Source organism: Engystomops pustulosus, chromosome 5, assembly GCF_040894005.1.
Source record: "Engystomops pustulosus chromosome 5, aEngPut4.maternal, whole genome shotgun sequence".
In the NCBI taxonomy this organism is placed as follows: domain Eukaryota; kingdom Metazoa; phylum Chordata; class Amphibia; order Anura; family Leptodactylidae; genus Engystomops; species Engystomops pustulosus.
The window spans coordinates 194,093,843-194,107,097 of NC_092415.1; the positions used below are offsets into that span (position 1 = coordinate 194,093,843).

The 13,255-nt window shown below is 43.0% G+C and overlaps 1 protein-coding gene across 1 annotated transcript in view; it reads left to right on the forward strand.

The window, feature by feature from the left end:
* Positions 1-3,064: 3,064 nt before the first annotated feature.
* The window catches only part of HACD1 (3-hydroxyacyl-CoA dehydratase 1), a 31,198-nt gene continuing 21,007 nt past the window's right edge, over positions 3,065-13,255 (forward strand). The window contains exon 1 of the mRNA XM_072154864.1: positions 3,065-3,252. Within this exon, the coding sequence (XP_072010965.1) occupies positions 3,137-3,252 (116 nt within the window). The 5' untranslated portion in view covers positions 3,065-3,136. The remainder of the gene's footprint in view (positions 3,253-13,255) is intronic.

Below are 13,255 nucleotides of genomic sequence, written 5' to 3' on the forward strand. Positions count from 1 at the left end.
ACAAACCCCAAAATGGTAACACTGGAAAAAGCATCTCATCCCGCAAAAAAAATGGCATCACATGGCCCCAATAACGAAAAAGCGAAAATTTTATAGCCTTCAAAAGGGGCCAATGAGGAAACTAAAATCCTGGCAGCTGCAGGGCCCTCCTTGCCTTCTGCGCCTCGCTGTGCACCCATAACACAAGTCACAGCCACATGTGGGGGGTCTTTGTACTCAGGAGAAATTGCAGAACAAATTGTATGGTGGGTTTTCTCTTTTTATCTTTTGGAAATGTGTAAATTTTAGGGCTAAATGAACGTATAAGGGAACAATATGACCATTCTAAATTTCACCTCCATTTTGATTCAATTACTATGAAGATCTCAAGGGGTTAACAATCTTTGTAAATGCTGTTTCTGATAGCTTGAGGGGTGCAGATTTGAAAATGGGTTGGTTATATACGGGGGTTTTGATGCTAAATATGTAAAATTTCATTCAAAACTGTATTTATCCCCAAAATAGTCAATTCTGAAAATCCGGAAAAGCGATATTCTATTTGCAAGCCGCGTGACATCAAAATAAATTATCCAAACATTTCAGAAATTATGAAAATGTAAAGTAGACAAATGGGAAATGTTATTCAGCAAGTTATTTAGGTAGTAAATCTATCTGCGTGAAAAAGCAATGATTTTGAATTTCGAAAATGGCAAATTTTTCCAAAAATTTATCATATTTTCTTTTTTTTGTAAATAAACGCAAAACTTATCTGCCAAAATTTACCACTAAAATGAAGTACAACATGTGGGGAAAAAACAATCTCAGAATCGCTTTGATAAGTAACAGTGTTCAAAAGTTATAACCGTATAAAGAGACGCAAGTCAGAATCCAAAAAATCCGGCTGAGCCTTAAGCTACAAAATGGCTGCTTCCTTAAGGGGTTAATGACCTCACAAAGGGCGTCACCCAGGAGCAGACCTGTGGTCGGGTTCAACTACAGCACCCAACTGATCTGCTCCTGGGTGCTGCCATCTTTAAATGCCATTCGGCGCCGTCCGTGATGTTGTTAAAGGCTCTCATGGAGGTCATTAGGATTTCTATATTATAGTCTGTCTGAGACAGTTGGATAGCAATAAATTGTATGAGTGAGTGAGTATTCAGGGCTGAAATAATAGTATATTTATCATTATATCAGTCTTGATCACTCACTCATACAATAATAAATATAAAAAAAAGAGTTTTCAAATATATGAAAAAAAAATCTAAATGAATATCACCTCCCTTTCCCTAGGACACAGATAAAAATAAATAACAAAAGGAAAATCATAAACATATTAATGATCCTCAAAATTCCCAAGCTCTTAAAATATAAAAACAATTGCTCCCTGTGACGAACTTCATAGCAGAAAATGAATGCCCAAATCGCGACTTTGTGCCAATTTGCCTCCAATAAAAATTGGAATAAAAATTGATCAAACAGTTGTACAGTTTTCAAAATGGAAACGCAATCCAATCCCACAAATAATGACACCTTACACAGCTCCGTGCACACAAGTATGGAAAAAGTTAGCCTGGGTTCACATCTCTTTTTGTGGTTTATGTTGTAGGACACATTGGGGCACATTTACTTACCCGGTCCCTCGGAGTTCCTGAAAGTCCATTGTCCGTCCAGAATGCACTGTGCCGCGATTCACTAAGATCGTGCGCCCGATATCCTGCATGTGTCGCCTCCCCACTCAGGTCCGCCGGAGTTCACCTTCTTCTTCCCGATGCATGTAAGTGCTTGGCTTGCGGCACAATTTTGAAGTTAAATCCTGCGGTTTGTCCGAATCTGTCAGATTGTCCGAAGGCCCGCCGCCGGTTTCTGTCGAAATGCGATCGCGTGCACCGAAAACCCCTTTTAAATCCCTGTCCCAGCAGCACCCCATTGGGCGGATTCCTGACATGTCCTTCCGTGTATGGCAAGGCGAATAATCATAGAGGGGGATAGGCCTGGGGACCCCTCCTCTAACCTGAATGTGTGGGTTCAGGAGTGAACAACGGCAGCACATAGTAATTGGCTGCTGTTGGTGTATGGGGTTTCCCCAGTGATGTCACTGTCCTTATATGGACGTATTCGCTCAGCAGCCGGGGCTCCGGGATGCAATAAGCTGCATCCGCTGTCTTTTTCACAGTAGACGTCATACACTGGTCAGACGGAAGCAAAAACTATGCCAGTAAATGTCAATGGGGTTTATTTACTAAGGGTCATGGATCGCACTTTCATCGGACTGTTCATGGCATTCGGGATTTGCGCAGGTTTCACAGGTATATAACAGGAGTCTGCGCTGGGATTGTGTTGCACGTGATCGGATTGTGGCACAGATGCGCTGCTTTCATGCAACAGAAATAGGGGGTCGTGCCGCTGGACGATCCAACTGATTCGCACTAAGCGCGGGATTTAAGATTCAACTTGTGTCGCAAGATCAAGCACTTACATGCACCAGGAAGAAGAAGGTGAACTCCGGCGGACCTGAGCGGGGAAGCGACACGTGCAGGATATCAGGCGCACAATGCATTATTGTCGGACAACACATTTACGTGAGCTCCAGTGACCGGGTAAGTAAATGTGCCCCAATGTGTACAGCCAGCATATGCAAAAAAACCATCCCAGCATTACAGGAGTCAGTGAAGGTGAAGACATAACTAAACCATATAAATTTGGTATCTCTGCGATCGTACTGATCCGAAGAATATAGGAGGCGTGAAGTCTACAACGCCCAATGAAAGACGTAAAAATTAAGCCCATCAGAATATTACGCAACTATGTTTTTTGTCAATTTTTTTCCAGCTTCCCAGTACATGACACCACTAGAAACTAAAATTGGTCTTGTGTATAGCAAATCCTGATATATGGATCATTCAAATTTTTCTTATTACCGATGCCCAGTTTGAGAAACGTAACCACTGTGCCAGTGCCAACATCTTCGAAACTAAAAAAATATATGTCTAATTATCAAACTGATAGACCTTTGAGAAGAACAAGACAAAGTCATCGCTCCTCCCTTGTGCTCTATTATTGGAGGGTCCGAGTGCCACTGAATGTGAGATTTGTCAGTCCCAGCTGTCAGCCTCGCCTCAAACTGCAGCCTGACCCCGCAGCCCGTGCCTGTGCAGCCATGGCATCAAGTGAGGACGAGGGATCTGTAGAAGAGAAGGAAAACTCCAGGAAAAAGCCCATCGGAGCTGTGGCCACGGTATGGCTCACCTTTTACAACATTGCCATGACTGCGGGGTATGTACCACCACCCATTAGTCCTTCATAGAGGAGATAAGATCTGATGGATCTACTCTGTGTTCTGATATGAAATCCAAAATTGCATTGTATGAAGTCTCCAATTCAATTATCGTAAGTTTCCTTTAAGAGCCTATAGGGAAGGACGGATAGGTGTCCTATGAAATGATAGTAACACATGTTATATAATCACAGGGGTGAGAGAAGGGACAACCAGAAGCATGCATCTCCAAAAAGTTTGATTTTGACTTAGAAAGTTTAGTAAACAAAGTAATTTTTGGGTGAAATTAAAGGAAAAGAAAGTAATGGTGAACGGACAGCAGTTTGTTTGCTGCTCACCCGAGTTGCATTTCCTAATACGGTTCATTACAGCAGCTGCGTCAACCTACTGCCGGTCCGTGAGGTTAAGTATAGCCTGAGAAGCCAGTAGGCGGGGAAAGTGCTTCCCTCGGCACATTTCACTGTAATAGAAGCATGTATCCCTCAACTCCACACAGTTGTATCTATGCTCGCAGTGTATTTATGCTAAAATAAGAGGCGGCTTTACATTCTGCTTCCTGGGGAAGAGACCATCTGACCAATATCAGGTTTTATATTTATCTAGATCTTACATTGGGAGATACATTGTAACAATCTCGTAAACGTGACCTATATTGGTCTTCTAGGAAGGACATACTTAGTGTCATTTATTCAGCCTGGAATAATCCACAAACTCTGAGCTCAGACTGACCCACCACCAGTTGCGTAACAATTGCGGAACGCGCCCGGGCCCGTTGTGCGGGCCCCTCTCTCTGTGTCTTTGCTTCTCCGCCCGCCACACGGCCAGACCAAACTCCGCCCACCCCAAGGCCATCCTGCCTGCCCAAAGGCCGCCCCACCCGCCCAAACTCCGGCCGCCCGCCCCTCCCTCTGTGTCTATACTTCCCTAAACGCTGACCCACCCAAATTCCGCCAGAGGTCCAACAAAAGACAACCCCCCGTAGAAGCTGCTCTTGGGATCAATGACTTCTCACTGTGATCGATTAGTGATGGGACTATCACAAATTACTTATTAGACTCTACTGAGACTATATCCGGTGTGCACAATGGTGAAAATAAAGAATATGATGCAACTGAACTAACTAACATCATCATATCTTCTGAATGGATGTTGGGTGGGCCTTCAGAAGCATCTCATCTCTTTGGCTCAAAGAACCAAACTCTCATATGGTAATATAGAAAGCTATTACTCATGAGATTACTATCCTCTGATAACAGGATATAAGGATTTTCATTCATTTTTGACATTTCTTTGGATAGGCCTTGGTGACAATGGTCTGGTTGGTGCTTCCAAGATGACTATGTGATGACTCTTTGACTGATTTGTGTTTCATACAACTTTGCTTCTTTGGTCTACGGACCAAGATGATTTTGATGTTCATTTTATGGTGTGTGTTTTGATGTCAAAGACGTTTTTGAATACATGGGTCAAAGCAAACTTTAAGTGTCTTCTAAGATGTCATTGTGTCGACAGTGGTCTTCTGTGAACATAGATCTTCAATGGTCATTATGATAAATGGGCAAGATACCTAAATAAGGGTTCCTAACCCTTCAGCTTGGCTCTTCTCACCATGAGAGCCAAGTGTAAAGCTGATGGTCAGCTGAATTGTGTGCTATAACCAGAGACACACAACTAGCATGAAGACACCCCTGGAACAATAAGCAAAGGGGGGCATGACTTTGGTAAAGTAGGACAAATAACGCTTTAAAGGGAACCTAGCACCACAAATCTACCTATAAAGGTAGATTGGGTGGTAGTCGGATCATTTTAAGGGCTAATCCTCATGTCCCCCACACTTTTTGGTAACTTTTATTATCAGTATATGTAAACTTTGTTATATGCAGCTGAGGCTACACGGCGCGGCTACTCCACTCTCCAGTAGCCTCTTTACTCCTCCTACCCACAATCTTCTGCGCGCCCTCGTCCGACGAACCTGCCATCTGCGCAGTTGCCTAAAAGTTACCGAAAAAGTGCAGGGACGTGAGAATTAGCCCTTTAAAGGGCTATCCTCACGTCCTATTGATCCGACTACCACCCGATTCGTGGTGGTAGGTTCCCTTTAAAGGACACCTGTCATCAGGTCTGTGTCACTTGTCCTGTCACCTCTACCTGTTGGAGCAGCTCACAAGGATCCATCACAGCCTTTATCTAGTTATTTCATACATTATTCATTGTAAAATCATCTATTCTTTATTATGTAAATGAGACTGGTCACATGGTCAGAGGCAGTGATGTCACCCCTGTTACCCCTCCCCTCTCCTCCCCCTGCTCATGTCTGTGTGTAATGTATAGTAAAGCATGGCTAGTGTGTGTGCTGCATCTGCTGACATGCTGCATCCTCCTAATATACAGGTGAGAGACACAGACATCAGCTACACATGAATCTGACAGGTTCTGCTGTAACATGGCTGCATCCTGGAGCTGCTGTATCTCTCCTATACACACACACACATGCACACACAGGCTGCAGGGGGCGTGGCCACCAGCACCAGGAAGCACATCATTATACAGCCTCACATCATTATACAGGCTGTCAGTCATGCACTGGGGGTGTGGCTGTGCCTCCCACTCATGAATAGAGTGGACAGCTTGAATATGCTAATGCTTCATTGGACATTTCACAGGTCATTTGCATACAGCTTTAGGACCTCATTGCTTAGGTTTACAGGCCTGTAGAGGGACAATGAAGGGATAGAGGCAATGCTCTCCAATGGCAGTTTATGAAAATATATTTAGTTTAGGGGGTTATCTTGCATGACGGGTTCTCTTTAAGGGGAGAGAATAAGTGGTGTATAGTGTAATATAATGAAAGCACATAGTATATACTATATAGGGTGGTGCTGTGAGAGGACATAGTATATACTGTATAGGGTGGTGCTGTGAGAGGGGTGGGACCCAGCAGTAGATGTCACTTCCTGTCCTGTTGTCTCTTCCTCTTTTGTTTGTCCCTTCTCCCACCCTGTTCCATTACTACAATTGTTTAACAACTTCATGTATAATTATTGAAACTTTATTCTAGATTATTTATTGGATCCTGGAATTGTGCATCTTGTCCCATGTAATATTGCTTTGCGATGAGATAAAGTTGAATCTATTTTGCGGCTCCTTATCTTTGCTGACCTTAGAGTCGATTTGGTGTTCTGTGTTTGTGAGTGGTTTTTGTTATGTGGGTCTTTTATTGTTCCTCATTTTTTCAGTATACTAATTCAGTGACATATCTCGTCGATGAGTTCTGCAAGAAAGATATTTTTTTTATAAATACGGTAAATAAAAGTTTTTAGATGTTTCTATTTTGCAGTGATTATATTTTGAACCATTCAGCCAATACAGCTCTTCTTATTTGGGCATAAGAGGACTTCCCCTGGATTAGGACTACAGTGGGCTCTGGACTGTAGGAATATTATAGCTCCTTCAAGTCTGGGATCACTTCTTACATCTGGTCCTAGAATCAGCTTCTTGGCGAATGTAGATTGTGTTCATTCTGCTGCTTTCAATCTGTGGTTTAAGGATCTTTGGTGGACCTTCAAAGGTCCTGAAATGGGTCTTATGTCCGTGTGTATTGAGAGCAGGAACAGATGTAGGAAGATTTCATGGGTGATGGTCATTCTCAGTCTAACATTTGTTGGGTGGCCATGGGCCCCCTAGAAGGCTTGGGTCCCAGGCCACCGCCTAAACTGACCTATATTATAATCCAGCACTGGTCTTCCCTTCTGCTAGAGATGCACCAAAACTTGGCTTGTCTATGTCATATTTCGCAAAAACGCCATTCAACCAAAGCTGACATGGCCAGACAGGCTATTTATTTCTTGCCAAAATCTAAAAGTACAGGAGCAGGACCTATCCCATATAGTCTACTCAGTATACAGGATTATTATTCCCAGGCCGGCCGACATTATGCAAAGTAAACAGCACAGATGGACCGGCCAAAGGTTTATTTTGAGTTTGAGGTCCTTGAAGGTGAAGTCGAGGCATCCGAGGCCGGGGCAGGGATTCCTCTGGTAGGCAGCGCAGGATGGTGCCGTCACACACACAAGTATCAGGGGAATCCGTGGATCAGTTCCTCCAACCAAAAATGTTCAATTACTGGGAAATTTCCTAGACAAACATTATGTCTAAGTAGCGCAGCGATCAAAGGGATATATTTAGCACTGGGCACATTTTCAGTTCTTCTTCCTCCATTCTAGGATAGAGAAGTCAGGTCATTGAGTGTAAATAGGTACAGAAAAGTCTTCACTGTATGGTGGGGGCAATAAAAATACATGGACACATAAAAAACCCTGATATTTATGTCTATGTTACATACAGGCAGTCCCCGGTTTATGTACAAGATAGTTTCTGTAGGTTTGTTCTTAAGTTGAATTTGTATGTAAGTCGGAACTGTATATTTTATCATTGTAACCCCAGCCAGATTATTTTTGGTCACTGTGACAATTGGATTTTTAAAATGTTGGATTGTCATAAGAATCAGGATTAACACTAAAGCTTCATTACAGACACCTGTGATAACTGTTACAGCTGATCATTGTAGCCTGGGGCTAAAGTACAGTAATTACCAACATCCAGAGGTCCGTTTACAATTTGGGGTCATTTGTAAGTCGGGTGTTCTTAAGTCAGGGACCCCCTGTATTAATCTATACAAAGCTGCCAACTACTCAATGGCCTACAGCTACGAAAATGTAATCTGCGTGCGCTATATAAAGGAATTATTATTTATTATTAATATTATTATTATAATCATCTAATCCACACAGCAGTGGATTATAATATGGGGCGGCTTGGGCCCAAACCACCCATCAAGTTTGATACTGCCCTGTAGAGATAATGAAGAAAGAGACATCCAGACCTGAAATCACACATGTACAAGAGCCCTCCAAAGGTCCTTAAACTGAAACAAAGAAGACTCAAGCCCCTCCCCCTTTCCCAGCTTGGTTCTGGTTCTGTTTGTAGGCATTAGAGGAAATCAAAATCCATCCTGATAAACCTGGGACATTACTCATAGATCCAGGCACCGGGACTGTGGGAATCTTCTTATATTTGTTATCCATGGCCTCCTTCCTTCTAAAATCAACTTTTACAATTACTAGTAGTACTGGGAGTACTACCAATGACCAAGAAAGGCTCCGTGGTCGTTACCAGAGCCCCGCCAAGCAGCAGCTTCATAGTCTGTTACACTGTCTCCCCCTCCCCCTTGCTCTGTAAACACTTCCTGTCTCCCTCTGCCTGATGTCATCTCACAAAGTGGGAGGGGGAAGTGCTCTTTCACAGTGCAACAGCCTGGGGCTCGGGTAACACCCCTCTGAGCCCTTCTGGATCATTTTTATAATTTTAAAAGTTGGTTTTAGAAGAAAGGAGGGCGTGGATAAGAAATATTAGGGCATAGTGTGACGGGTAGTTGTGCATGGTCTGGGTGACTTCATAGCATGATATAATCTCACTGGAAGCCAGGGCCGCCGATAGGGCAGTACAACTGGTACTGCCCTATGGGGCCCGGACTCTAAGACACTAGGGGGGCCCGGACTCTAAGACACCCTCCTCTAACACCCGCGATCGAAGATTTCTCCGATCGCGGGTGTTAACCCCTAACACGCCGCGGTCGCGCTGACCGCGGCGTGCTAGGGGCATTTAACAGGATTCGGACCCCCCCGCGGCGCTTACCGGGGGGGTCCCGCTGCTCTGATCGCAGCCCCGGGACTGCCGGTGCCCGGGGCTGCGCGATCTTCTTCCGGGTGCCGGGTCCGTGCCTCCTGGCAGGACCCGGCTGTGACACACTGAGCATGCGCAGCATCTGTATTACACATCTGTATTACACTGTATTAGGTGAAGAATAGCTTGAACAAGTGATCAGTGGATCACTTGTTCAAGCTAACCTGTAAAAGTAAAGAAAAAAAAGTTAAAAACACTGAATAAACACAATTTTTAATAAAAATAATTAATTAAATAGAGTTAAAGTCCCCTAAACACAAACATTCCCTATACACATCTAATAAAGTAAAAATACCTGAAAATCACCAAAACCCCCCACATATTTGGAATCACCGCGTCCGTAACAATCTGTACAATAAGTCAGAAACATTATTGGACCCGTACGGTGAACGCCGTAAAAACAAAACCCGAAAAACTCGCCAAAAATATAAATTTTCATAAAATCCCTTTACAAAAATGTTCTAAAAAGTGATCAAAAAAAGTTATGTGCCCCAAAATGGTACCAATTGAAAGAACAACTCAACACGTAAAAAATAAGCCCTAAACTAGCTCTGTCAACCAAAAAATATTAAGGTTAAGTTCCCGAAAAGATGGCGATGCAGAAACAAATAAGATTTCCTCTGTATTAGTTTTTCTCCAGTAAAATTGTAAAAATAAATGAAAAACTATATAAATGAGGTATCACCGTAATCGTAGTGATCTATAGAATGAAAATATTATAGTATTTTTAGTGTATGGTGTACGACCCCCAAAATATACAAAAAAAAGAAACCCCAAATTGACAATTTTCTTTTCCTCCATACATTAAAGAGTTAATAAAATCTCATCGAAAAGCTATAGACCCACTTAAATGAAGTATTTGTAAAGTGCATCTCATGTCGCAAAAAATAAGCCCTTAAATGTCCAAATTGCCAAAAAAATAAAGATTGTATAGCCAATAAAAAGTGACAATGCATAATCTGCTCTGAATGGCGCAGCTCCCCCTCAATGCCCTGGCGTGTGCCCATACAGCAGGTTACCACCACATATGGGGTATTGTTATACGCGGGAGAGATGGGGGATCAAATTTTGAGGAGCGTTTTGGAATTTTATCCACTGAGAATTTGTACATTTTATGAAAAACACATTAATTTAGCCAAATAAAATGTAATTTCGAAATTGCATCCGATTTTGTTTTAACCCCTGTAAACCAATTAAAGGGTTAACAAACTTCATAAAAGTTGTTTTACGTACGTTGAGGGGTGTAGTTTCTATAATGGAGTAATTTATGGGGTTTTACTTTATTTAGGCCTCTCAAAGTGACTTGAAACCTGAGCAGGTCCCTCAATAGCAGGATTTAGCTTTTTTTATGAAAATGTGAAAAATTGCACGTGACGTTCAATAGTATGACTCCTATTGGCAATCTACCAGAAGAGTGTGCCTTGTCGTAGCAACAGGCCTCAAACCCTGTTTGTGAAAGGTCACTGCGGGGGGCAGGAGGCTTGTTCGGTTTTGGGGTGTGTTGGGGCCCAGACACTTTTGCTGTATGGGGCCCCGAATTTCCTGATGGCTGCCCTGCTGGAAGCTGAAGACAAACATTATGTCCAAGCCTTCGCATCCTCCAGAACACTATGACCTGCATCTTGGACTGGAGCCCAGATCCTGTGTCCTCAGACATCATTCATTCTAGTTTCTTTGTTGTCACCCTACAAGCCCCAGATGATACAACCAACTGAGGTCATCAATGTCTACGAGCAAATTTTGTAAGAATCTACCATCAAAATCCATCCTGATAAACCAGGGACATTACTCATAGATCCAGGCACCGGGACTGTGGGAATCTTCTTATATTTGGTATTTATGGCCTCCTTCCTTCTGAAATCAACTTTTATAATTATGCTAATGAGGCAGTCCTTAGGAGCACTTCCCCCTCCCACTGTTTGAGATTACAGTTAGCAGAGGCAGGGATAGAGTGCTTGAAGTGCTTATGGAGACAGTGTAACAGCCTTTGAAGCCAGAGGATGGAGGATCTCTGGTAATGCACCCCAGGACCCTTCTGGCTCATAAACATAATTTTAAAAGTTGAAGGAGGCCATAGATAACAAACATAAGAAGATACCACAGTCCCGGTGCCTGGATCTATGAGTAATGTCCCTGGTTTATTAGGATGGATTCTGATGGGAGATTTTCCTTTAAGGAAGAGTCATTACATCTGTCCGGCGGTGATCTGATTTTTAGAGACTTTTAGCTGTTTGCCAGAGCTGTAGTGTAATAAAACTGTACGGTATTAAAGCTGCAGTACATTTACCTGGCCACTACACTGTGTATGGCGCAATACAATTTATTGGGGGGCTACAAATGGCGATATTTCATTTGGTTATTTCTGCAATGACATTAACAATGAGAAAATATAGAAGGTGGACTTGTCCTAAAGTTGCATGAGTTTTGGACATGTGTGAACCCTATAGGTCAGTGGTGGCGAACCTATGGCACGGGTGCCAGTGGTGGCACTCTGAGCCCTTTCTGTGGGCACCCAGGTCTTCACCCCAACAGAGTTTGCCAGCTAGGACTAAAGGCTTTCTCCTGTGATCCAAGACAGCCCAGGACGTGCCATGCTCAGCACTATTTGGCTGCCAGGACTAAAGGTGTGGATAGAGATGGATTGTTATTGGAGCTCCCGCTCTGGGTCCCCTGAGCTACAATCCAAATTTCTCCATCTTTCTATTGTATTGGTGAATTCAGGACAGCAATACTATTAAAACCTGTGATACAGCAGGGATCAATAAGTTACTGCTGAAATTGTCATGTTGGCACTTTGCGACATATAAGTGGATTTTGGTTGTAGCTTGGGCACTCTGTCTACAAAAGGTTCACCATCATTGCTATAGGTCATAGGTGCATGTGCCATGTCTGGAACCAGTACTTAATCCAGACTTCATGTCAGGGACCCTCATACAGCAGCCGCTATGGATGCAGAGGTGTCAGTCTATGAGCGACTCTCTCCATTCACACTTGTTATGATGTGCTAAGCCCATAGACTGCTGTGCAATAGGGGTCAGGGATGATGCATCTTACATTACAGAACTGGAATCACCAATAGTTTCACCATAAGCCAAGGGGGTGCAGCTTCACCAGGACCTACAGCATCAGGGGGACCCCCTGTAAGTAACAACTACAACTTCAGAAAGAACTGAGTGTAGTGACTATAACAGTGTATCCTGTACATATGAGCACAGCACAGTACTACTACTCCCATCCTCCTCTTATCCTGAATACATGGGCACGGCACAGTACTACTCCTATCCTGCATATATGGTCACATCACAGTACTACTACTCCTATCCTGTATATATGGTCACAGTACTACTACTCCTATCCTGTATATATGGGCACAGCACAGTACTGCTACTCCTATCCTGTATATATGGTCACAGTACTACTACTCCTATCCTGTATATATGGACACTGCACAGTACTACTACTCCTATCCTGTATATATGGTCACAGTACTACTACTCCTATCCTGTATATATGGTCACAGCACAGTACTACTACTCCTATCCTGTATATATGGTCACAGTACTACTACTCCTATCCTGTATATATGGACACTGCACAGTACTACTACTCCTATCCTGTATACATGGGCACAGCACAGTACTACTACTCCTATCCTGTATATATGGGCACAGCACAGTGCTACTACTCCTATCCTGTATATATAGGCACAGTACTACTACTCCTATCCAGTATATATGGGCACAGCACAGTACTACTACTCCTATCCTGTATATATAGGCACAGTACTACTACTCCTATCCTGTATATATGGGCACAGCACAGTACTACTACTCCTATCCTGTATATATGGTCACAGCACAGTACTACTACTCCTATCCTGTATATATGGTCACAGCACAGTACTACTACTCCTATCCTGCATATGTGGTCACAGCATACTACTACTACTCCTATCCTGTATATATCAGCAGAGCACTACTACTCTTAAGAACACCCAACTTACAGACGGCACCTAGTTACAAACGGACCTCTGGGTGTTGGTAATTTACTCTTCTTTAGCCCCAGGCTACAATGATCACAGCAGTCTGCAATTAAGCTTTATTGTTAATCCTGGTTCTCATGAACATTCAACATTTTTAATATCCACTTGTTGCAGAGACCAAAAACATTCTGTCTGGGGTTACAATTATAAAATATGCAGTTCCAACTTACATACAAATTCAACTTAAGAACAAACCTACAGAACCTATCCTGTACGTA